The sequence below is a fragment of the Oncorhynchus masou genome, chromosome 14 (genome assembly GCF_036934945.1).
Source record: "Oncorhynchus masou masou isolate Uvic2021 chromosome 14, UVic_Omas_1.1, whole genome shotgun sequence".
Lineage (NCBI taxonomy): Eukaryota > Metazoa > Chordata > Actinopteri > Salmoniformes > Salmonidae > Oncorhynchus > Oncorhynchus masou.
The window spans coordinates 25,306,516-25,332,522 of NC_088225.1; the positions used below are offsets into that span (position 1 = coordinate 25,306,516).

General features: G+C 44.7%; 1 protein-coding gene across 1 annotated transcript; it reads right to left on the bottom strand.

Moving 5' to 3' along the window:
- Positions 1–200: 200 nt before the first annotated feature.
- Positions 201–26,007, bottom strand: cyth3b (cytohesin 3b). The gene is made up of 12 exons (XM_064987007.1): positions 25,923–26,007; positions 25,638–25,702; positions 24,810–24,876; positions 24,360–24,478; positions 18,018–18,098; positions 15,443–15,555; positions 14,439–14,587; positions 12,722–12,833; positions 5,968–6,044; positions 5,545–5,616; positions 4,994–5,148; positions 201–3,214 (listed from the first exon to the last, which is right to left on the bottom strand). The coding sequence occupies exons 2-12, from the start codon at positions 25,673–25,675 to the stop codon at positions 3,142–3,144; spliced, it is 1,056 nt and encodes a 351-aa protein (XP_064843079.1). The 5' UTR covers positions 25,676–25,702; positions 25,923–26,007; the 3' UTR covers positions 201–3,141.

Here is a 26,007-nt window from a genome sequence, read left to right on the forward strand (position 1 = left end):
CTACCACCCATATCCTATTCATCCTCAACATCTGCCTATCATCACCATCATCATCAATATTACTACCATCTATTCACCATCATCATCAATATTCATCCTCAACATCCCTAATCATCATCAGTATTCATATCCTATTCCTCACATCTGCCTAATCATCAGTATTACTACCACCCAATCCTATTCATCAACATCTGCCATCATCATCATCAATATTACTACCACTCATATCCTATTCATCCTCAACATCTGCCTAATCATCATCAGTATTACTACCACCCATATCCTATTCATCCTCAACATCTGCCTAATCATCATCAGTATTACTACCACCCATATCCTATTCATCCTCAACATCTGCCTAATCATCATCAGTATTACTACCACCCATATCCTATTCATCCTCAACATCTGCCTAATCATCATCAGTATTACTACCACCCATATCCTATTCATCCTCAACATCTGCCTAATCATCATCAGTATTACTACCACCCATATCCTATTCATCCACATCATCACCCTCATCGCCATCATTATCATCCTCATTCCTGCTGGAAATGGACTTTTCCTGACATCACGTTATATAGTATTTGTTTATGATCATGTTTTTGACTTGTGTACAGAAGAGCTCAAACTGACCTGATGCAAAGTACAGCCAGTAGGTGTAACATGTTTCAGAGTATTCACACAACAACAAAAAGGAGACCCATAAAACCTATACATTATTTACATATACATAACTTAAGTCTTTAGTTTTAAAACGCTTACGGACAGAATGGAACCATTTGACAAAGAAAATAAATACAAACAAGATAATAGATTATATTTTGTAAGGGGAACACAAAAAGCAAGCAAGGATCTTCGGTTACAAATGAAAAGCATATGGGTCACATCAATGCATCGCCCCTCACTGGCGCTGTTGGACCTCGAGACACTGAAAGAAAAGCTTAAAAAGACTGGTACCCTATTGGGCTGTTTCACAAACCCATATTCAAGCATTCTCTTAGACTACAACACATTTTCAAAGGACGTTCAATTCCACTGCAGACACGACATTGAAAATGGAGTAACTCCAATCGTAGGCTAAATATAGGTCCATGTAACCACCCCTATAATTCACAACCAAAGTTAAAAGTATGCACATTTTAATATTCTGTGGTCCGCACAATGTATGGAATCAGTCCAGCTGACTCAAGACTGTAATGTTGTAGTTTTTCTAGGTTTTGTCTTCCTAATTTCAGCACTAACCTAGCGTTGTATTCTGAGGTTGCAGCAGAACTGCTGCAATGGCACCTGGGAAAAAGGGTTGAGCACCAAAGTGGGATGATTACATGGTTTATGTTTAGGGCCAGGAGTGTAAGGCCCAGATTTGTTCCTGGTCAGGTCACATGTTCATGTACGGTTACTGCAGCCCTGGAACTTTCTCTCCCTCCCTCTCTGATACACTCACTCCATCTCTCACATCTCACTCTCCTCTTTCTGCCATGTCTCTCCATCCACCTGAACATTCACAAGAGGAACTCTGTTTTTCTACCATCTTCATAAATTATCACACACAAACCTTTCTGTATAATGGATGTCAGAGATGACATTAAGACAGTCGTTGTGTTTAATGTCTGCTCTTGGCTTGCGCACTACTGTGTTTACATACATACATGCATATATACTGTGTAGATACACACACAAGTTAGCACACCCACTTCTAAATGCACTTTATGGTATATCTATAAACAGACATACATGCATGTGTATGTGAAAAATTGCAGTTTTGCTTTTCAAGTCGCCCAAATGCAGAAGACCTAGAAAGCAGGGGTTGGAACCAGTTCAGGGAACAGAACAGAAAAATAAATAAATACATGTTTTGAGGAACAGAAACATGTACAAAAGTGATCCCTAGTGTTCCGGAACATAACTGTTATTTTCAAATCTTGAGAACCAATGTTCTTTTGAGTTCCAAAAATAAATAAATATAAATTCTAGTATATAATATTCTGTAATTCGGTGTATAAGGCTAGTAATACCCTACACTCATTCTAATTCAAGACCTGTTATGATGTTTAGAGCTACAAGCCAAGCCCCCTCCATGTCCACCCCTCTCTCTCTCTCACACTCTTGCCCCACCCATTCAATTTCAGTCGCATCTCACACCTGCACTTATGTGACCAAATAAAAATGTAAACAACAATCTAACCCGTTCCATAGCAAGCTGCTCTATCGGCACTAATTGGTGGATAAAAATTGTTGGGGTAAAAATTTGCTAAATGCATGTTGATTTCACAGGTTAAACATTTTATGAAAAGGATCTATATAAGCTGTTACTTTTTGATGGTTGGAACTGGTTCAGAACTTTATTTTCTGGTCGGAACACTGGAACGGAATGAAAACAAAAAGGGGGTTCTGCTCGGAATGGAACGATTGGGAAATAATTTCTGCTCCAACCCCTGCTAGAAACACATGGACGTAATCAGAAGGAATGTGGGGAACACAGGAGGGCAGTGTGGGGGAGTAAAGAGATGAGAGAGAGAGAGAGAGAGAATGTGTGTTAATACATCCCACTGGCTTCCCTCGGTAATCTGTAGTGTGGCTGAACCACACTGGTCCTATAGAGGGTTGTCTCCCTGTGTTGGTCCTCTACTTTAGTCCTGGGACGTCATGTCCCTGTAACTCCAGCCCCTGGTACTGCAGCCAGGGCTGGGGAAGTGTCCAGAATGGGGACGGGGGTTGTCTTCAAGACCGGAGACTGTCCTTGTTGTCTTCAAGACCGGGTGCGAGTTCTATCAGGGTCTGAAGGGTCAGATGGCTATCTTTGGTTGGCCATCATCTCTCTAGTGACAAGTTGGGCTCTGGGGGTCCAGGGGGAGAGGGATAGTAAGGAGGGAACTTCATGAGTGGAGTCTGTCCGTGGGAGTGGAGGGAGGGATGGATGGGTGAGAGAGAGGGGAGAGGGAGGGGGAGTGTGGAAGGGGTGTTTAACTTCATGAGTAAGGTCTGTCTGGGAAAGAGGATTGGTGGGCTGAGGAAGGGGGGTTTGGGGTGTCCCAGTTTGGGATGTCCTGGGATGAGGGGTGTCCCAGTTTGGGATGTCCTGGGATGAGGGGTGTCCTGGGATGAGGGGTGTCCTGGGATGAGGGGTGTCCCTGCTCACTTCTTGTTGGCAATCCGTCTTTTCCTGGTGGCCAACATATCATAGAAGGGATCCCTGCTGATGCTCGCCCTGGAACAGCCAATCAAAACAAATATATAATAATACGCCAGGGGGAAACTTGAGCATCTTTGATATGGAAATGCGGCCACATTTCTACTAACCCCTGCCTTAACTAACTAGATGAAAAAAATAAAAGTTTGTTCGGTGACCTAGTTTTGTTTCCATGGTTTCTGAAGAAAACCTACCCACCCCCTTTTTTCTTATTTTCCTCAGCACTCCGGTTCCATCTCTTTCAGAGATTCTGTGGAATGTCGTTCCCTGATTCCCTGTTCTAGAACCCTTCCAAGTGTTCTCATTCTAGCACTCTCTCCTCTCTGCAGTTTTCCAAGTTTATAGGTTGGAGTGCAGGGCAAACAATAGTGCTCTAAATTATCGACACTCCAGCTCTCTTTTTCTGGGAGAGAAGGCACTCGGTACAAAGCGAAGTGAGTCACAGAGCCATTCTGGCTCCGGCACAGAGCGCAGTTTCAGTTTCACGGGTGTGAAATCCTGTTAGCACCAGCACAAAGCCAAAACCGGCTCAACCCCCCACTGCGGATTCTCTCTCTCTTACTCCCTTTACATTGTCCCCCATATAAGACTGTGTCTCTGAGCTATGGCAACAATTCCTCTCCTTTTTTTTAGCTTTTGGTTATTTACCGCAACCTAATTTCAGAAAAACAAAAGAAGAAACTCCGGGGCGCCTTTCTTTCTGGAAATAAATTAAACAGAGAATGTAATAGGATGAAGTATATCCATGAAAAGACACATTGAAATGAATATGATACCAAATATTGACTTATTACAATGGAGCTACAGTATAGCAAATATATTGAGTTAGCCTACATAACATGTATTTCATACAGTTATATAAGAGCGTCATAGCCCAGTCCAGAATTTTCCAAACTCCCACAGATGGTCCCCTAAAAGTAGTCTTAACTGTTTGTTTAAAGACTGTCCTAAATCGCGATTAAAGATAAGAGGATAAGGAGCGTGACTATACAACCATCCCTATTTTACTGAGGAAATGTGATTGACATAAAAGCCTTTTATCTTGGCTAAATCCTTATTGAGTCCCTCTGGAGAAGATAACACACACACTGCATGGTAATGGTTAGCCTCTGTGGCAACAGGGGGGAAGCGCTGGGGCCCAGTTTTGAGCCTCCTTTCCTGGCCAGGCTAGCTGGGCTCGATCCCCATCCCCCGGGGTGCTTTAAGCGATAACTAATCCTTCCCATATTTCCCCTGGGGGAGCTAACTAGCATTATAGCCTAGATAGTGAATGTGTTGGGGAGTGGTTTTGGGAAGCTAACTAGCATTGCAGCCTAGATTGTGAATATGGTGGGGAGTGGAGGAAAGCTAACTAGCATAGTAGCCTAATTAGTAAATGTGGTGGGGAGTGGAGGGAAGCTAACTAGCATTGTAGCCTAAATAGTAAATGTGGTGGGGAGTGGAGGGAAGCTAACTAGCATTGTAGCCTAAATAGTAAATGTGGTGGGGAGTGGAGGGAAGCTAACTAGCATTGTAGCCTACATAGTAAATGTGGTGGGGAGTGGAGGGAAGCTAACTAGCATTGCAGCCTAAATAGTAAATGTGGTGGGGAGTGGAGGGAAGCTAACTAGCATTGTAGCCTAGATTGTGAATGTGGTGGGTAGTTCCAGGAAGCTAAATAGCCTTGCAGCCTAAATAGTAAATGTGGTGGGGAGTGGAGGGAAGCTAAATAGCATTGTAGCCTAGATTGTGAATGTGGTGGGGAGTGGAGGGAAGCTAACTAGCCTTGCAGCCTAAATAGTAAATGTGGAATCTTACTTGATGGACTTGATCCACTCCTCCTTCTCCTCAGTTGTGGGCGCCGATATCCTGTACACCGTGTGGTTACCCTCGACGACCCGGCCGTCCGCCTCCGTCTTACACGCCTTGATCACCGAACCCTTGTGGTTGGGGTTGTAGAGCTCGAAGCAGTTCTGGGGGGTGCAAGGTAGTGGTGAAAGGGTGGTCCAACACTTTAGGAAACCCTAGTGTCTTTCCCCAGCAATCAGTTCTGATGGCTGAGGAGATGGTTGAGTTGAGTGGGTACTAGCATTGTAGCATAATCCCAATAAGGTAGTGGTGAAAGGGTGGTTGTATTGTCCAACAATTAGAGACCCTATCCTCAACTAGGTTACATGTTCCAGGTCAAATACATGGCTAGAAATATGGAATACTATGTTGACTTTTGACCCTTGGTGATATCATGAGTTGGGCTTCTCCACTGGGTGAGTGGAACCTTGTGGATGAGGTTGACTACCAGTACCACCTAATATAATAGTGACATAATAAGGTTTCAGAAGGGATGTGATGCAGTATCATGAAGCACTCACTGGTTTCCTGGGTTCCTCCACCTCTCTGATACTGAGGTTCTCTAAGGGGATGATCCCACGAGGCTCCTTATCCTGGAGGAGAGGGAGAACAAGACATGATCTGTGACATTGTTTCATAGACTGGAAAACAACCTTCATTCCCCTCTGCTCTGCTCTCTCTAATATAACTAATGATGTTAGTGTCTGGCAGGCAGACAGTCTGGAGGACAGAGAGATAATGATATGATCCTCTAGGATAATACAAGGGTAGAGGACAGACTGCTGATAAAGCAGCTATCTCTGGATAGAGAGGCAAATGCTTTGATAAAAAGCTTCCAGTTATACTACCATATATAAACGCCTGTACAAACACACAGGCAGCGTACTTGCCTACAATACTGCGCTCGCACACACACACACGCACACACACACACACACACTTACTGTTGTGTACTCAAAGTAGTACAGGCAGTTGTCTGTCAGAATGAACCACCTTCTCTTCCAGGTCTTCACTCTTCCCCCTGAGACAGGAAATAGGAAGGGGAAACAGGAAGTGATGACACAATGGAATTAGTGACAGACTGACAGCCTCCACCATACTCCTCACAGTAGGAACAACAGGAGGAAGGCACTCCAACAAGACCTGAGCTGGAAAGTAGGCAAAGTAATGGCCGCCTTGACCACAATAACATGACAGCTCTAGTGTTAGAAATCAGCCAAGATAAATAAATAAAGTTGCTGAGAGATTTGTCTCAAACAATGGCAGAAAATCTATATACTGTACATAAAGCATGTATACCAACGGCACAGGAGAAATAGAATATGAGTGAGAAAGAGAGAGAGAGAAAAGAGACAGAACGAGGAGAGACCTTACACTTCCTCTCAAACACCCCATCCTCCTCCTGTGGACCGAAGACACTGAAAGATCAAAGCCAATGAACTCTGCTGTTGGTACTTGGCACCACTGATTGAGAGGTGATGCAATTTCATCACAGGATTTGTTCAGCAACGTGATTGGTTAAACCGTGTCTTCCAGTTACTGCATAGAGAATATTCAATGATTAAATGATCACTCACACAACTCCTGAATTATTGCTAACTTTGCTCATTCATTTTTTAAAGGCAACGGAATAAAATACTATTGGCTCTCCAGAAGAAGGAAGGGACACACCACACTTGATATGAACCTAACTTGGCATCTAAAGCACCCTTGGAGGAATAACACACATGCACACAAACGCATTTGTAAGCACAAATGCACACACACACCAAACCCCCAAGCAAAGAGTTTTGTAGCATGGGTATACCAAAGCTGTGGGGTAGAGGGGAGGCAACACACAGTTGAAATAGTTTTTAACAGTGTTCCCCCTCAGGCAACTACAGCCCAATACAGTGCAGCGTTCAGCTGAAATGAAACACACAGAGATGCAAGGCAGGGATGCTGAGAAGACTTCCCTGTTGGAAGACAGCAATAAATACACCAATACTGTGTTACACTCTCTCTCTCACACACACACTTAGCCCTCAGCACTGGCAGTGGTATTCACATAAATAAAGCTGTTTATGAGTGGAGCGGCATTCAAGACTTTCAAATGTATGTTTTTCTTTCCACACAGTCACATTTCAGCGCTATGCCGATTTTCTGTGTATTAGTTGGGTAAACTTGTACATGCCACACAAAAAGCGTAGAAATAGACAGATATATAAAGAGAAAAGTAAGCACTGATCCAACTTTATACTTTGAGTTACAAATCAAATCAAAGTTTATTTGTCACGTGTGCCGAATACAACAGGCGTAGAACTTACAGTGAAATGCTTACTTACAGGCTCTAACCAACAGTGCACTTTTAAAAAGTATTAGGTGAACAATAGATAAGTAAAGAAATAAAAACAACAGTAAAAAAGACAGTGAAAAATAACAGTAGTGAGGTTATGTACAGTAGCGAGGCTATATACAGTAGCGAGGCTATAACAGTAGCGAGGCTATATACAGTAGCGAGGCTATAACAGTAGCAAGGCTATATACAGTAGCGAGGCTATAACAGTAGCGATATATACAGTAGCGAGGCTATAAAGTAAGGCTATAAAAGTAACGAGGCTATAACAGCCACACTTAGCGAGGCTATAACAGTAGCGAGGCTATATACAGTAGCGTATAAACAAAGGCTATATACAGTACGAGGCTATATACAGTAGCGAGGCTATAACAGTAGTGAAGGCTATAAAAGTAGCAAGGCTAGGCTATAAAAGCGAGGCTATATACAGTAGCGAGGCTATAAAAGTAGCGAAGTAGCGAGGCTAGGCTAAACAAGGAGCGAAGCTATAACAGTGCTATAACAGTAACGAGGCTATATACAGTAGCGAGGCTAAAGTAGCGAGGCTATATACAGTAGCGAGGCTATAACAGTAGCGAGGCTATATACAAGCTATAAGGCTATAGGCTATATACAGTAGCGAGGCTATAACAGTAGGCTATATACAGTAGCGAGGCTATAACAGTAGCGAGGCTATAACAGTAGCGAGGCTATAACAGTACAGCTATATATATAAAGTAGCGAGGCTAGTAACAGTAGCGAGGCTATAACAGTAGCGAGGCTATAACAGTAGCGAGGCTATTACAGTAGCGAGGCTATATACAGTAGGCTATAACAGTAGCGAGGCTATAAGGCTATATACAGTAGCTATATACAGTAGCGAGGCTATAACAGTAGCGAGGCTATAAAAGCTATAACAAGCGAGGCTATAACAGTAGCGAGGCTATAGTAGCGAGGCTATATACAGTAGCGAGGCTATAACAGTAGCGAGGCTAGGCTATAAAGTAGCGAGGCTATATACAGTAGAGGCTATAACTAAGTAGCGAGGCTAGGCTATAAAAGTAGCGAGGCTATATACAGTAGCGAGGCTATATAAAGTAGCGAGGCTATAACAGTAGCGAGGCTATAACAGTAGCGAGGCTATAACAGTACAGTAGCGAGGCTATATATACAGTAGCGAGGCTATAACAGTAGCGAGGCTATAGTAGCGAGGCTATAGCAGTAGCGAGGCTATAACAGTAGCGAGGCTATATACAGTAGCGAGGCTATAACAGTAGCGAGGCTATAACAGTAGCGAGGCTATATAACAGTAGCGAGGCTATATAACAGTAGCTAGGCTATAACAGTATATACAGAGGCTATAACAGTAGCGAGGCTATATACAGTAGCGAGGCTATAACAGTAGCGAGGCTATAACAGTAGCGAGGCTATATACAGTAGCGAGGCTATAACAGTAGCGAGGCTATAACAGTAGCGAGGCTATAACAGTAGCGAGGCTATAAAAGTTAACGAGGCTATAACAGTAGCGAGGCTATATAAAGTAGCGAGGCTATATACAGTAGCGAGGCTATAACAGTAGCGAGGCTATATACAGTAGCGAGGCTATATAGCAGTAGTAGCGAGGCTATAAAAGTAGCGAGGCTAAGCGAGGCTATAACAGAGGCTATAAAGTAGCGAGGCTATATACAGTAGCGAGGCTATTGAGGGTACAGTAGTAGCGAGGCTATAACAGTAGCGAGGCTATATACAGTTATAGTGATACAGTAGCAGGCTATATGAGGCTATAACAGAGGCTATAACAGTAGCAGAGCGAGGCTATAACAGTAGCGAGGCTATAACAGTAGCGAGGCTATAACAGTAGTAGGCAGATGCAGGCTATAACAGTAGCGAGGCTATATACAGTAGCGAGGCTATAACAGTAGCGAGGCAGTAGCGAGGCTATATACAGTAGCGAGCGAGGCTATAGCAGTAGCGAGGCTATAACAGTAGCGAGGCTATAACAGTAGCGAGGCTATATACAGTACCAGTAGCGAGGCTACATACAACATGCAGCTATAGTAGCGAGGCTATAACAGTAGCGAGGCTATATACAGTAGCGAGGACAGTAGCGAGGCTATATAACGAGGCTATAACAGTAGCGAGGCTATAACAGTAGTGAGGCTATAACAGTAGCGAGGCTATATACAGTAGCGAGGCTATATACAGTAGCGAGGCTATAACAGTAGCGAGGCTATAACAGTAGCGAGGCTATAAAGCGAGGCTATATACAGTAGCGAGGGTAGTGAGGCCAGTGCGAGACTATAACAAGCGAGGCTATAGACAGCCCAGTTAGGCTAGTAGCGAGGCTATCCTGAGGGGGAGGCTATAACATAGGCTATTAGCGAGGCTATAACAGGCCTATATACTGAGGCTATAAAAGTCATACAGACACCAGTTAGTCAGGCTGATTGAGGTAGTATGGACATGTAGATATGGTTTAAGTGACTATGCATATATGATAAACAGAGAGTAGCAGTAGCGTAAAAGAGGGGTTGGCAGGTTGTGGGTGGCGGGACACAATGCAGACAGCCCAGTTAGACAATGTGTGGGGGCACTGGTTAGTCGGCCCAATTGAAGTAGTATGTATGGCAGAGCAATTGCCGTACCAGGCAGTGATGCAACCAGTCAGCATGCTCTCGATGTTGCAGCTGTAAAACCTTTTGAGGATCTGAGGACCCATGCCAAAACTTTTTAGTTTCCTGAGGGGGAATAGGCTTTGTCGTGCCCTCTTCACGACTGTCTTGGTGTGCTTGGACAATATTAGTTTGTTGGTGATGTGGACACCAAGGAACTTGAAGCTCTCATCCTGCTCCACTACAGCCCCGTCGGTGAGAATGGGGGCGTGCTCGGGCCTCCTTTTCCTGTAGTCCACAATCATGGGCTCCTGTGTTGAGGATCAGCATGGCAGATGTGTTGCTACCTACCCTCACCACCTGGGAGCGGCCCTTCAGGAAGTCCAGGTTCCAGACGCAGAGATGGGATAATGGTTTTGATGTGAGCCATGACCAGCCTTTCAAAGTGATGGTTGTCTTTTGCACCTCCATTCTATCCATTCTATTTCTACAATTGATAGTTATTAATCCACAGCTGAGAATATCTGGAATGATCCTGTTTTCCATTTGTTGTTTTTCTTGCCCTCCAGGTGAGACGTGTCATAGGATGTGGTGTGGCAGGCTGACTGTGCATCCTCTGGTTTCCTGGGTGTGTGTGTGAGTGGGATTTGTCCTAACAACGTTCTTGTGGGAGAGCTTTGTCCCAACATTCCTACAGGGCTCATCACTGACCATCCCTTAGGGCAGTAGTGTCCATGGAAAAACACATGTTTGTAAAGCACACTAAGTACTACCAGAGAGTTTTTAGCACCATCTTCGGTCTTATTCATTTCATTGAATCTCTCATTTCCTTTCTGTCTTTTAGTCGATAAATCCATGCTAAGAAGTCATTAATCATATACACGCTGTTTTCATAGACTTTTCTGGGGAGTTTTGCCTGGCGTATTTACATGGAGGTAAAATGCTTAAAATCCTTTTTCTTAATTTCCACAGTGTACAGAGTGATCCTCTCTAAAAGAGACTAATTCGTTCATAGCATTCAGGGTTTATTTGTACTGGGCCAAATTAGAATTATTACAGAGAAAAGTCCAGTTGTAAACTGCCTGGGGAGAGAAAACACTATAATATAATCATTCACAGGTCTTAAGGCACACTGGGACTATTTGCAAACATATATACTGGGTTTGATGAGACTGCAGAGACGTTACATAGAGCCAGTGGAATGTGCAGCATGTCTGAGCCAGTATGTGTGTGTGTGTGTGTGTGTGTGTGTGTGTGTGTGTGTGTGTGTGTGTGTGTGTGTGTGTGTGTGTGTGTGTGTGTGTGTGTGTGTGTGTGTGTGTGTGTGTGTGTGTGTGTGTGTGTGTGTGTGTGTGTGTGAGACAAGGCTTGGCCCACCTGCACTGAGTTGGCCTTTAACCCTAACAAGTCATAATAAGGCAGTTGGATGGCAGCGTTACAACGGCTGTTGAAACAGGGACCTGTCCAAAACACTCCATGTCAGAGACTGGAGGACGCAATAAAAACAGGAAATGAAAAGTGGGTTGAAATGGAGGTAATGGGAGAAGGGAATGAAAAGAGAGATGGAGGGATGGAGGTTAGGGACAGAGAGGTGAGAGGTCAGAGAGAATAAGCACAACAGAAAATACTGTGTATGCAACCTTACAGCCGACCAACCAGAAAACCCCAAATACATTTCTAAAGACATCACACCAAGATAATGTTGGTGAGGAGGAAGGGGAGACAAGGGATGACAATCAAAACCCCAAATACATTTCTAAAGACATCACACCAAGATAATGTTGGTGAGGAGGAAGGGGAGACAAGGGATGACAATCAAAACCCCAAATACATTTCTAAAGACATCACACCAAGATAATGTTGGTGAGGAGGAAGGGGAGACAAGGGATGACAATCAAAACCCATGTAAACAAATAAAACATTCAAAACATGGGAGAGAAACAATAGAGAAAAATGTGATAAGAAGGTTCAAATGTGGGAAACTGCACTACTATATTTAGGAAGGCGAGAGCTCTGTATAATATAAATAAATGAAATGATTGTCTTTGAGTGTTGCTATGACACCCGTCAGTTCCACAGCCCCCGGTTATTTTGTGATCACTGCATTGTGGGAGAGCTGATGATGACCGCTCCCTCAATGCTGCAACCATGGTAACAGGTCAGCTTGACTGTGTGTAGAGAGACATTGCTACCTGTCTCTGGGTCATACAGTGTTATGTAACTAACAGTTCTCACCTCTGACCTCAAATGCACCTTATCATGGTGATGTACCGTGGTGATTCTTTCAACTTTAACATTAACATACAGCCATTTACATAAAATCCTGCTCAAATATCCTTTAAACTGGCCAAAGATTGTGAAATCTTTATTCCTGAATCTTCAACATCCTGTAAACCTTGAATCTGGAGGTTTAAAATAGACAACCCTACAGATAACAGCCCACTGTGTGAGAACCCTGAACACTGAACCTTGTTCATATTGTACCAACAAGACGTGAGTCATGCAGCAAAACACATTGCTTGAGAGACTGCAACATTACAGTCTATCTGGATCTTAGCTGCACGGGTCGGCCAGTGAAACAATGTACTGGTTCATAGCAAGAGAATGGTGTAAGAGGAACCAAAAACAGTGCATAGCAATAGCATAGCACTTAGAATGAATCTCCAATACATTGCTTCATTGTAAGTAGTATGCTAATGGAGCCATTGGAACAGAGAGGTGGGTGTGATGCAGGCATTCTTAGTAAGGGACTGCATTCTCATCTCTACTAACCCAGTTTGAGCAGCCATCCCTCTCTGTCTGGGTTGAAGAACGTGTGAGTTAGGTCGTTCCCATCATCCTCTGGGATCTTAAAGGGTTCACTCTTAATGCTCTCATAGAGATTCTGGAGAGGAGAGAGAGGGATGAGGAGGGAGTGATGGAGAGAAGGAGAGAGTGGGATGAGGAGGGAGTGATGGAGAGAGAGGAGAGAGAGGGGGATGAGGATGGAGAGATGAGGAGGGAGAGGAGAGAGAGAAGGAGAGAGAGAGGGATGAGGAGGGAGCAATGGAGAGAGAGAGGGATGAGGAGGGAGCAATGGAGAGAGAGAGAGGGATGAGGAGGGAGCAATGGAGAGAGGGAAAGAGAGAGGGATGAGGAGGGAGCAATGGAGAGGGGAGAGAGATGAGGAGGGAGCAATGGAGAGGGGAAAGAGAGGGATGAGGAGGGAGCAATGGAGAGGGGAAAAAGAGAGGGATGAGGAGGGAGTGATAGAGAGAGAGAAGGATGAGGAGAGAGTGAGAGAGAGAGAGAGAGAGAGAGTGAGAAAGAAGAGAGAGAGAGAAAGAAGAGAAAGAGAGAGAGAGAGAAAGAGAGAAAGAGAGAGAAAGAAAGAAAGAGAGGGATGAGGAGGGAGAGAAGGAGAGAGAGAGGGATGAGGAGGGAGAGAAGGAGAGAGAGAGGGATGAGGAGGGAGAAATGGAGAGAGAGAGGGATGAGGAGGGAGCAATGGAGAGGGATGAGGAGGGAGCAATGGAGAGGGGAGGAAAGAGAGAGGGATGAGGAGGGAGTATTGGTATTGGGAGAGAGGGATGAGGAGGGAGTATTGGTATTGGAGAGAGAGAAGGATGAGGAGGGAGTGAGAGAGAGAGAGAAGGATGAGGAGGGAGTGAGAGAGAGAGAGAGAGAAGGATGAGAGAGAGAGAAAGAGAGAGAGAGATGGTAATGGGGGAAAAGGCGGTGAAAGCATTAGTGTTAAACTCCTACCACATGAACAGCCACTTCCTGCATCTTCTAACAGCCATCCCAGTCCATAGCTAAATCAACAGTGCATAAAACATGACAGAACAAGAGTCTATGAAGGACTTGTTAGAAAAGGAAAGTGTTGGAGGGTGTGCTCATTCATAGGGCTGAAACTGGGTGTTAAATACTTGGGACACTTTTGACAATCTGAGTTGCAACTTTGAGAACTGTTGGGAGAGAAAGGAACAACAAGCCAACTGCAAGAATGTGTGTTATGTGTGTGCCCTTTGAACTGCGGTTGAGCTGAAGGCTGTGTGATTATCTCTCTGAGCTTGTTAGATAATAATGTTCATCATTAGCATTACTGGCCTGAAAGAACAGCACATTAGATGAGCTAGCATTTTGCTACAGTATCACCCTTGATAGAAGAGAGTAAAGCTTCTACGTGACGTAGGAGAAACACAAACACACACTCATCAACCATATCCAACCCCCCCCCACACCCTCATCAACCATATCCAACCCCCCCACTCCACACACACACTCATCAACCATATCCACCCCCCCACTCCACACACCAAACACACACTCATCAACCATATCCAACCCCCCCACTCCACACACACTCATCAACCATATCCAACCCCCCCCACTCCACACACCAAACACACTCATCAACCATGTCCAACCCCCCCACTCCACTAACCAGACACACACTCATCAACCATATCCAACCCCCCCACTCCACACACCAAACACACACTCTCACCCTGAGTAGGTCCTCTGGCAGGTCTCCTCCCTCGTTGATGCCTCTGTTCATGGAGATGAATCTCTCTACGGGGGGCTTGTCTCTGACGTTGGGGTTGTGGAGGCTGGTATTCAACATGATGATGGCGAAGGACAGGACATAACATGTGTCTGGGGAGGACAGCAGGGATAGGTGGTATGAAGTGTGTGTGTGTGTGGGGGGGGGGGTTGAGTGTGTGTGTGTGTGTGTGTGTGTGTGTGTGTGTGGGGGGGTTGTGTGTGTGTGTGTGTGTGTGTGTGTGTGTGCCGCTATGACTTTGCAATCATGACTCTACCACCCACTTCCCCCACCACCCCACTCTGTTCTATAACCCCTGGCCGTTTTAACCTGGTGTGTGTCAGGGCACCAGTCCCCAGGGGGATGCAGCAGAAGCAGCTAGAACTAAGTCAGCGTGTCACCACTGCAGCACATCCATATTCATGAGGCCAAGACCACACATCAACCCACCACTGGTTACTGGGACAGGGGACACAACACTGCAGATAGAACATAGAGCTGACATGACACAATATCATATACGTCCTAGACAATACATTTCTCTACAGAGACAACGTGTGGCCTGAGCGTGCCTCACTAATGACCCTCTGTTATTGACCAGTGATCAAAGTCCTTATTAGAGGAGCCATGCAAGTAGTGATGACACAGCAACAATGAACCGCAAGTCTGTCAGCAACAAAGTGCATTAAGTCATCGGACAGAGAGTCAAGTACTGACTGATAGTGAGTGATTCTAGAAATGTGAGTGTACCGGTATTTGGGTTTTTAATCTTTATAGCAATTCAAGACTTCCTTTTCCACAAACTGACGCATTGATCTAAGGCAGGGGTGGTCTGGCGCTGCTCTTTATGACAGGGTCTGTCCAACGTGTGTGTGTGTGTGTGTGTGTGTGTGTGTGTGTGTGTGTGTGTGTGTGTGTGTGTGTGTGTGTGTGTGTGTGTGTGTGTGTGTGTGTGTGTGTGTGTGTACCTGTGGATTGGAAGACACCGGGGTTGCAGGAGCAGTACCGCGAAGCGAAGGCCTCCATCATACGATCAATCTTCTGAGCCTCGCCAGGCAGTCTGAAACTCCACAGAAACTGTCTACACTAGCAGAGAGAAAGATAGAGAGAGGAAGAGAGAGAGTGAGAAAGAGAGAAAGAGAGAGAGAGGATAGAACACAGGAAAAACAAATGAGAGAGAAAACAGAGGCTCCAAAAGTGTATTGAAAGCAGCAGGACATCATTATAAAGTGTCTTGAAAGCAGCAGGACATCATTATAAAGTGTCTTGAAAGCAGCAGGACATCATTATAAAGTGTCTTGAAAGCAGCAGGACATCATTAAAAGTGTCTTGAAAGCAGCAGGACATCATTATAAAGTGTCTTGAAAGCAGTCAGGACATCATTATAAAGTGTCTTGAAAGCAGCAGGACATCATTATAAAGTGTCTTGAAAGCAGCAGAACATCATTATAAAGTGTCTTGAAAGCAGAGGACATCATTATAAAGTGTATTGAAAAGGACATCATTATAAAGTGTCTTGAAAGCAGCAGGACATCATTATAAAGTGTCTTGAAAGCAGCAGGACATCATTATAAAGTGTCTTGAAAGCAGCAGGACATCATTATAAAGTGTATTGAAAGCAGCAGGACATCATTATAAAGTGTCTTGAAAGTCAGCAGGACATCATTATAAAGTGTCTTGAAAGCAGCAGGACATCATTATAAAGTGTCTTGAAAGCAGCAGGACATCATTATAAAGTGTCTTGAAAGCAGCAGGACATCATTATAAAGTGTCTTGAAAGCAGCAGGACATCATTATAAAGTGTCTTGAAAGCAGCAGGACATCATTATAAAGTGTCTTGAAAAGCAGGACATCATTATAAAGTGTCTTGAAAGCAGCAGGACATCATTATAAAGTGTCTTGAAAGCAGCAGGACATCATTATAAAGTGTCTTGAAAGCAGCAGGACATCATTATAAAGTGTCTTGAAAGCAGCAGGACATCATTATAAAGTGTCTTGAAAGCAGCAGGACATCATTATAAAGTGTCTTGAAAGCAGCAGGACATCATTATAAAGTGTCTTGAAAGCAGCAGGACATCATTATAAAGTGTCTTGAAAGCAGCAGGACATCATTATAAAGTGTCTTGACATCATTATTGTCTTGAAAGCAGCAGGACATCATTATAAAGTGTCTTGAAAGCAGCAGGACATCATTATAAAGTGTCTTGAAAGCAGCAGGACATCATTATAAAGTGTCTTGAAAGCAGCAGGACATCATTATAAAGTGTCTTGAAAGCAGCAGGACATCATTATAAAGTGTCTTGAAAGCAGCAGGACATCATTATAAAGTGTCTTGAAAGCAGCAGGACATCATTATAAAGTGTCTTGAAAGCAGCAGGACATCATTATAAAGTGTATTGAAAGCAGCAGGACATCATTATAAAGTGTCTTGAAAGCAGCAGGACATCATTATAAAGTGTATTGAAAGCAGGACATCATTATAAAGTGTATTGAAAGCAGCAGAACATCATTATAAAGTGTCTTGAAAGCAGCAGGACATCATTATAAATTGTCTTGAAAGCAGCAGGACATCATTATAAAGTGTCTTGAAAGCAGCAGGACATCATTATAAAGTGTCTTGACATCATTATAAAGTGTCTTGAAAGCAGCAGGACATCATTATAAAGTGTCTTGAAAGCAGCAGGACATCATTATAAAGTGTCTTGAAAGCAGCAGGACATCATTATAAAGTGTATTGAAAGCAGCAGGACATCATTATAAAGTGTCTTGAAAGCAGCAGGACATCATTATAAAGTGTCTTGAAAGCAGCAGGACATCATTATAAAGTGTCTTGAAAGCAGCAGGACATCATTATAAAGTGTCTTGAAAGCAGCAGGACATCATTATAAAGTGTATTGAAAGCAGCAGGACATCATTATAAAGTGTCTTGAAAGCAGCAGGACATCATTATAAAGTGTCTTGAAAGCAGCAGGACATCATTATAAAGTGTCTTGAAAGCAGCAGGACATCATTATAAAGTGTCTTGAAAGCAGCAGGACATCATTATAAAGTGTCTTGAAAGCAGCAGGACATCATTATAAAGTGTCTTGAAAGCAGCAGGACATCATTATAAAGTGTCTTGAAAGCAGCAGGACATCATTATAAAGTGTCTTGAAAGTGCAGCAGGACATCATTATAAAGTGTATTGAAAGCAGCAGGACATCATTATAAAGTGTCTTGAAAGCAGGACATCATTATAAAGTGTCTTGAAAGCAGCAGGACATCATTATAAAGTGTCTTGAAAGCAGCAGGACATCATTATAAAGTGTCTTGAAAGCAGCAGGACATCATTATAAAGTGTCTTGAAAGCAGCAGGACATCATTATAAAGTGTATTGAAAGCAGCAGGACATCATTATAAAGTGTATTGAAAGCAGGACATCATTATAAAGTGTATTGAAAGCAGGACATCTACACATTATCAATAATAAATACTACTATATATTTTTTTAAATGTGATGAACAGCTGGGAATCTTAGTCCAGTAATATGCAGAAACAGCTCACCGTAAAGCCTGTACGAGGTTGAGATCTGCAAACTCATGAAGGTCTACGAACGCCTGCAACACCTTGAGGTTGAAGTCGTCCCTGGGATGAGGAACATACAGTGTGTCAGGTTCTCAGATTCAGGTCAGGAAATGTCTGGTATTCAGTGCTAGTCAAGATCAGTCTCGCACTTTCAAAAACAGAACTATTAGAGGTAAAGTGTGTTTCAATCCATTAGGAACTGAAATGTCTGTTAGGGGACAGGCCCTTTTTAAATCCAACTCCACCCCTTCTCTAGATTATGACTCTATCAAACCATTATACAATATGATAAGATTGCAGGTCGTAATAAATTGCTATTTGTTTGTGCATTCAATCAACTTAACATACAAGATGTTGTTGCTTTCTTAAGGGCATTTTCTAAAGAAAATGATCTATCCCAGCCACAGAGCCAGCCTCACTCTGCTCTGTCCGTTTGCTACACAGGTTGTTTTGACATTCACATCCCTGCGAGGTGGCCCACGTGTCGTAGATATGAAACACATGTAGCCAGGCAGATCTCTGTTTTACTGGCATGGCCCCTTGTCTACTGTCGCCGCTGTGCTCCGTAAATCCAGACAATCCATTTCCCGAGGCTTTATGCCCGGGCTTATACACGCAGAGGGAGAAATCTCCCTGAGAGATGGACAGAGTGTAGGATAGAGAGAGGGAGAAATCTCCCTGAGAGATGGACAGAGTGTAGGAAAGAGAGAGGGAGAAATCTCCCTGAGAGATGGACAGAGTGTAGGAAAGAGAGAGGGAGAAATCTCCCTGAGAGATGGACAGAGTGTAGGATAGAGAGGGAGAAATCTCCCTGAGAGATGGACAGAGTGTAGGATAGAGAGAGGGAGAAATCTCCCTGAGAGATGGACAGAGTGTAGGAAAGAGAGAGGGAGAAATCTCCCTGAGAGATGGACAGAGTGTAGGAAAGAGAGAGGGAGAAATCTCCCTGAGAGATGGACAGAGTGTAGGATAGAGAGAGGGAGAAATCTCCCTGAGAGATGGACAGAGTGTAGGATAGAGAGAGGGAGAAATCTCCCTGAGAGATGGACAGAGTAGGAAAGAGAGAGGGAGAAATCTCCCTGAGAGATGGACAGAGTAGGAAAGAGAGAGGGAGAAATCTCCCTGAGAGATGGACAGAGTAGGAAAGAGAGAGGGAGAAATCTCCCTGAGAGATGGACAGAGTGTAGGAAAGAGAGAGGGAGAAATCTCCCTGAGAGATGGACAGAGTGTAGGATAGAGAGAGGGAGAAATCTCCCTGAGAGATGGACAGAGTGTAGGATAGAGAGAGGGAGAAATCTCCCTGAGAGATGGACAGAGTAGGAAAGAGAGAGGGAGAAATCTCCCTGAGAGATGGACAGAGTGTAGGAAAGAGAGAGGGAGAAATCTCCCTGAGAGATGGACAGAGTGTAGGAAAGAGAGGGAGAAATCTCCCTGAGAGATGGACAGAGTGTAGGATAGAGAGAGGGAGAAATCTCCCTGAGAGATGGACAGAGTAGGATAGAGAGAGGGAGAAATCTCCCTGAGAGATGGACAGAGTGTAGGAAGAGAGAGGGAGAAATCTCCCTGAGAGATGGACAGAGTGTAGGATAGAGAGAGGAGAAATCTCCCTGAGAGATGGACAGAGTGTAGGATAGAGAGGGAGAAATCTCCCTGAGAGATGGACAGAGTGTAGGATAGAGAGAGGGAGAAATCTCCCTGAGAGATGGACAGAGTGTAGGATAGAGAGAGGGAGAAATCTCCCTGAGAGATGGACAGAGTGTAGGATAGAGAGAGGGAGAAATCTCCCTGAGAGATGGACAGAGTGTAGGATAGAGAGGGAGAAATCTCCCTGAGAGATGGACAGAGTGTAGGAAAGAGAGGGAGAAATCTCCCTGAGAGATGGACAGAGTGTAGGAAAGAGAAGGGAGAAATCTCCCTGAGAGATGGACAGAGTGTAGGATAGAGAGAGGGAGAAATCTCCCTGAGAGATGGACAGAGTGTAGGATAGAAGAGGGAGAAATCTCCCTGAGAGATGGACAGAGTGTAGGAAGAGAGGGAGAAATCTCCCTGAGAGATGGACAGAGTGTAGGAAAGAGAGGGAGAAATCTCCCTGAGAGATGGACAGAGTGTAGGATAGAGAGAGGGAGAAATCTCCCTGAGAGATGGACAGAGTGTAGGATTAGAGAGGGAGAAATCTCCCTGAGAGATGGACAGAGTGTAGGAAGAGAGAGGGAGAAATCTCCCTGAGAGATGGACAGAGTGTAGGCATTAGGAGGGAGAAATCTCCCTGAGAGGGACAGAGTGTAGGGAGAAATCTCCCTGAGAGGACAGAGTGTAGGAAAGAGAGGGAGAAATCTCCCTGAGATGGACAGAGAGTAGGAAAGAGAGAGGGAGAAATCTCCCTGAGAGATGGACAGAGTGTAGGAAAGTGAGAGGGAGAAATCTCCCTGAGAGATGGACAGAGTGTAGGAAAGAGAGAGGGAGAAATCTCCCTGAGAGGGACAGAGTGTAGGATAGAGAGAGGGAGAAATCTCCCTGAGAGATGGACAGAGTGTAGGAAAGAGAGAGGGAGAAATCTCCCTGAGAGATGGACAGAGTGTAGGATAGAGAGAGGGAGAAATCTCCCTGAGAGATGGACAGAGTGTAGGATAGAGAGAGGGAGAAATCTCCCTGAGAGATGGACAGAGTGTAGGATAGAGAGGGAGAAATCTCCCTGAGAGATGGACAGAGTGTAGGAAGAGAGAGGGAGAAATCTCCCTGAGAGATGGACAGAGTGTAGGATAGAGAGAGGGAGAAATCTCCCTGAGAGATGGACAGAGTGTAGCAAAGAGAGGGAGAAATCTCCCTGAGAGATGGACAGAGTGTAGGATAGAGAGAGGGAGAAATCTCCCTGAGAGATGGACAGAGTGTAGGAAAGAGAGAGGGAGAAATCTCCCTGAGAGATGGACAGAGTGTAGGAAAGAGAGAGGGAGAAATCTCCCTGAGAGATGGACAGAGTGTAGGATAGAGAGAGGGAGAAATCTCCCTGAGAGATGGACAGAGTGTAGGATAGAGAGAGGGAGAAATCTCCCTGAGAGATGGACAGAGTAGGAAGAGAGAGGGAGAAATCTCTCCTGAGAGATGGACAGAGTGTAGGAAGAGAGAGGGAGAAATCTCCCTGAGAGATGGACAGAGTGTAGGATAGAGAGAGGGAGAAATCTCCCTGAGAGATGGACAGAGTGTAGGATAGAGAGAGGGAGAAATCTCCCTGAGAGATGGACAGAGTGTAGGAAAGAGAGAGGGAGAAATCTCCCTGAGAGATGGACAGAGTGTAGGAAAGAGAGGGAGAAATCTCCCTGAGAGATGGATAGAGTGTAGGATAGAGAGAGGGAGAAATCTCCCTGAGAGATGGATAGAGTAGGATAGAGAGAGGGAGAAATCTCCCTGAGAGGGACAGAGTGTAGGAAAGAGAGAGGGAGAAATCTCCCTGAGAGGGACAGAGTGTAGGATAGGGAGAAATCCCCTGAGGGACAGAGTGTAGGATAGAGAGAGGGAGAAATCTCCCTGAGAGATGGACAGAGTGTAGGATAGAGAGAGGGAGAAATCTCCCTGAGAGATGGACAGAGTGTAGGATAGAGAGAGGAGAAATCTCCCTGAGAGATGGATAGAGTGTCTCCAGGACAGAAAGGGAGAAATCTCCCTGAGAGATGGATACAGTGTAGGAAAGAGAGAGGGAGAAATCTCCCACAGAGATGGACAGAGTGTAGGATCTAGAGGGAGAAATCTCCCTGAGATGGAGAGTGTAGGATAGAGGGTGAAATCTCCCTGAGAGATGGACAGAGTGTAGGATACAGGGAGAAATCTCCCTGAGAGATGGACAGAGTGTAATGAAGAGGGAGAAATCTCCTGAGAGATGGACAGAGTTAGGATAGAGAGGGAGAAATCTCCCTAGATGGATAGAGTGTAGGATATAGAGGGAGAAATCTCCCTGAGAGATGGATAGAGTGTAGGATAGAGAGAGGGAGAAATCTCCCTGAGAGATGGACAGAGTGTAGGATCATCCAGATGGACAGAGTGTAGGATAGAGAGAGGGAGAAATTCCTGAGAGATGGATAGAGTGTAGGATGAGAGGGCTCATCTCCTGAGAGGGACAGAGTGTAGGATAGAGGGAGAAATCTTGAGAGATGGATAGAGTGTAGGAAAGAGAGAGGGAGAAATCTCCCTGAGAGATGGACAGTGTAGGATAGAGGGAGAAATTCCTGAGATGGACAGAGTGTAGGATAGATTAGTGAGTTGTATCTCCCTGAGAGATGGATAGAGTGTAGGATAGAGAGACAGAAATCTCCCTGAGAGATGGACAGAGTGTAGGATTCAGAGGGAGAAATCTCCCTGAGAGATGGACAGAGTGTAGGATGAGAAGGGAGAAATCTCCTGAGAGATGGACAGAGTGTAGGATGAGAGAGGAGAAATCTCCAGAGATGGATAGAGTGTAGGATAGAGAGAGGGAGAAATCTCCCTGAGAGATGGATAGAGTGTAGGATAGAGAGAGGGAGAAATCTCCCTGAGAGATGAGAGAGTAGGATAGAGAGAGGGAGAAATCTCCCTGAGAGGGACAGAGTGTAGGATAGAGAGAGGGAGAAATCTCCCTTCCAGTGTAGGATAGAGAGAGGGAGAAATCTCCCTGAGAGATGGATAGAGTGTAGGATAGAGAGAGGGAGAAATCTCCCTGAGAGATGGACAGAGTGTAGGAAAGAAAGGGAGAAATCTCCCTGAAGATGGATAGAGTGTAGGATAGAGAGAGGGAGAAATCCCCTGAGAGATGGATAGAGTAGGATAAAGCAGGAGAAATTCCTGAGAGGGACAGAGTGTAAAAGTGATCATCAATATTAGTTAGGATCAGAGAGAGGGAGAAATCTCCCTGATTTGAGTGTAGGATAGAGAGAGGGAGAAATCTCCCTGAGAGATGGATAGAGTGTAGGATACAGAGAGGGAGAAATCTCACTGAGAGATGGACAGAGTAGGAAACACCTGAGAGGGAGAAATCTCCCTGAGAGATGGACAGAGTGTACAAAGAGAGGGAGAAATCTCCCTGAGAGATGGACAGAGTGTAGGATGAGAAATCTCCCTGAGAGGGACAGAGTGTTAAATCTCCCTGAGAGATGGATTTACAGTGTAGGATAGAGAGAGGGAGAAATCTCCCTGAGAGATGGACAGAGTAGGAAAGAGAGAGGGAGAAATCTCCCTGAGAGATGGACAGAGTGTAGGAAGAGAGAGGGAGAAATCTCCCTGAGAGATGGACAGAGTGTAGGATAGAGAGAGGGAGAAATCTCCCTGAGAGATGGACAGAGTGTAGGTAGAGGGAGAAATCTCCCTGAGAGATGGACAGGTGTAGGTCAGAGGGAGAAATCTCCCTGAGAGATGGACAGAGTGTAGGAAAGAGAGAGGGAGAAATCTCCCTGAGAGATGGACAGAGTGTAGGAAAGAGAGAGGGAGAAATCTCCCTGAGATGGACAGAGTGTAGGAAAGAGAGAGGGAGAAATCTCCCTGAGAGATGGACAGAGTGTAGGAAAGAGAGAGGGAGAAATCTCCCTGAGAGATGGACAGAGTGTAGGATAGAGAGAGGGAGAAATCTCCCTGAGAGATGGACAGAGTGTAGGATAGAGAGAGGGAGAAATCTCCCTGAGAGATGGACAGATGTAGGATAGAGGAGAAATCTCCCTGAGAGATGGACAGAGTGTAGGATAGAGAGAGGGAGAAATCTCCCTGAGAGATGGACAGAGTGTAGGATAGAGAGAGGGAGAAATCTCCCTGAGAGATGGACAGTGTAGGAAAGAGAGAGGGAGAAATCTCCCTGAGAGATGGACAGAGTAGGAAGAGAGAGGGAGAAATCCCTGAGAGATGGATAGAGTTAGAGAGAGGGGGAGGAATGGAGATGGCAGAGTGGTAGAGGGAGAAATCTCCCTGAGAGATGGACAGAGTGTCAGGATAGAGCCAGCCAATCAGAGGGAAATGCAAGTAAATCTCCCTGAGAGATGGACAGAGTGTAGGATAGAGGAGGGATGGAAAGAAGAGCGGGAGAAATCTCCCTGAGAGATGGACAGAGTGTAGGATAGAGAGAGAGTAGAAATCTCCCTGAGAGATGGACAGAGTGTAGGATAAATGAGAAGGGAGAAAGAGAGGTAGGGGGAAAGAGGGAGAGAGGGAGAAATCTCCCTGAGAGATGGACAGAGTGTAGGTTAGAGAGAGGGGGAGAGAAGGGAGAAAGAGAGGTTCAGGGAGGGAGGGAGAGAGGGGACCCCACAGAGGTGGGGAAAGAGGGAAGCGAGATGAAAACAGAGGAGGTTAGAGCAGTGTGTTTGTTACCTCTCTCCTAAGTAGTCCCCTATGACAGTTTTGTTGAGGCCCTCTCCTTTGTAGAGGAACTGGGATACGTCCTCAGGAGTGTGCTGGAGAAGGTCGTTCTCCAACAGAAACTGGATCCCCTGGAAGACACACACCGTTTGGTTAGCACTCCAAGCCACCCACACACCCACACCCACACCCACAGTTATCTGTTTTGACCTGAAGGAGAGCTAGGAGGTGTTACAATAAGTCATTAATACAGATAACACAACATACAGATAACACAACATACAGATAACATATTTGATGGCCATGGTTTATAGTGTAACCTTTTCTACATCGCTAAAGGAGGCATAACAGGTACACATCTGTTTCTATAGAAATCAGAAAACATTCAATAACAACAGATTAACATCAGTGCAAGTGGGTAAATAATGTATTCAGCATGGATTGCATGGACTTTAGACAAACCTTTTTGGGGTCCATGTTGAATTTCTTCCTTCCCATGGCAATCTGTTTATTTCTTTGTGTTGTTTTACTGTGATTGGACAGAACAGAGATCCATCAGCTCTCTAGAACAGGTGTGGCATTATCAACAACTGACGCTTGTATTTGTTCACCAGGTCAACTGTCTGTCACATTTGTCTACTTCGTACAGTATTTATCCAGGATACTGAACGGTATTGTGGTGAGTTAGTGAGTTTACACGGTTAGTTTACATAGGGCTGGGTTCAGGAGAAAATCAGTTGGATTCAGTTATTACTGTTCCAAGACAGCTATGAACATGAGAATGTAATGATCCTCGAAAAACAAGGATCTTTGACTTGTCTTTCCATTTGGACTGTAACATCAACCATGTAGGTTGTTGCACCGACTAACTGATTAGCAGAAGAAACTCAATCTAACTCAAACTCAGTCTAATGAAAACCATATGCCTCTTTCTTTGTGTTCATGTGTGTGTGTGTGTGTGTGTGTGTGTTTGCATTATTGCATGTGTGTATACTGTGTTCTCCCTGTGTCCTAAAATAGCTTGAGCCATTCCCCAGCTGCACCTGAGACACACACACTAACACACACTCTCTCCACCTCATCACCAATGAGCCCTGAACAGCCAATCAGTTGTCAGTCCCTGAATAGGAGCGGTTGTGGGGCGTTTTACAACTGTTTGGCAGAGGGGACGGCTCAGCTCCACAAACAAAATGGATTATTAACCCACACTGGGACAGGTGTGTGGCTGGACGACTTGGAGAGGAGAAGGGAACAGCAGCTAGGAGGGGGAGGGGGGGGGGTGTTACGCACCTCTCTCCCACGCAGGTTAGCTGCTCGATCTCAGTCATCACCTCTGCAATCTCAAACTTCAACCGCTGCCAACAGGATTAGAGGGAGAATTAGCTGGGTTGAATTCACAACTGAACTCTAGTTGTTTTAGCAGTGCATTGTAAATCAACAAACAGATTCAATGTAAGTGGTTAGAGTCAAAGTAACATTTTAGCCACCCACATAAAGTCATATCATATCAAGGGTGAGTGATATCTTTATAAAAAATATTACATCTTGACATTTCTTTTCATTTTCTTGACTCACCTCAATGTCATCCAGTAGCTCTTTTTTCCTGCGTCGTATGTTTGACAGCTCATCTCTCTCTTCCAAGGAAAGGTCTTCAGGTACT

Bases quoted from the DNA above. Each gene is read 5' to 3' on its own strand.
- cyth3b (XM_064987007.1), bottom strand. From the start codon at position 25,675: ATGACTGAGATCGAGCAGCTAACCTGCGTGGGAGAGAG. The intron at 24,877-25,637 runs GTGCGTAACACC...GTCCAATCACAG, and splicing joins CTAACCTGCGTGGGAGAGAG to TAAAACAACACAAAGAAATA. The intron at 18,099-24,359 runs GTAACAAACACA...TCCTCATCCCAG, and splicing joins GGGGACTACTTAGGAGAGAG to GGACGACTTCAACCTCAAGG.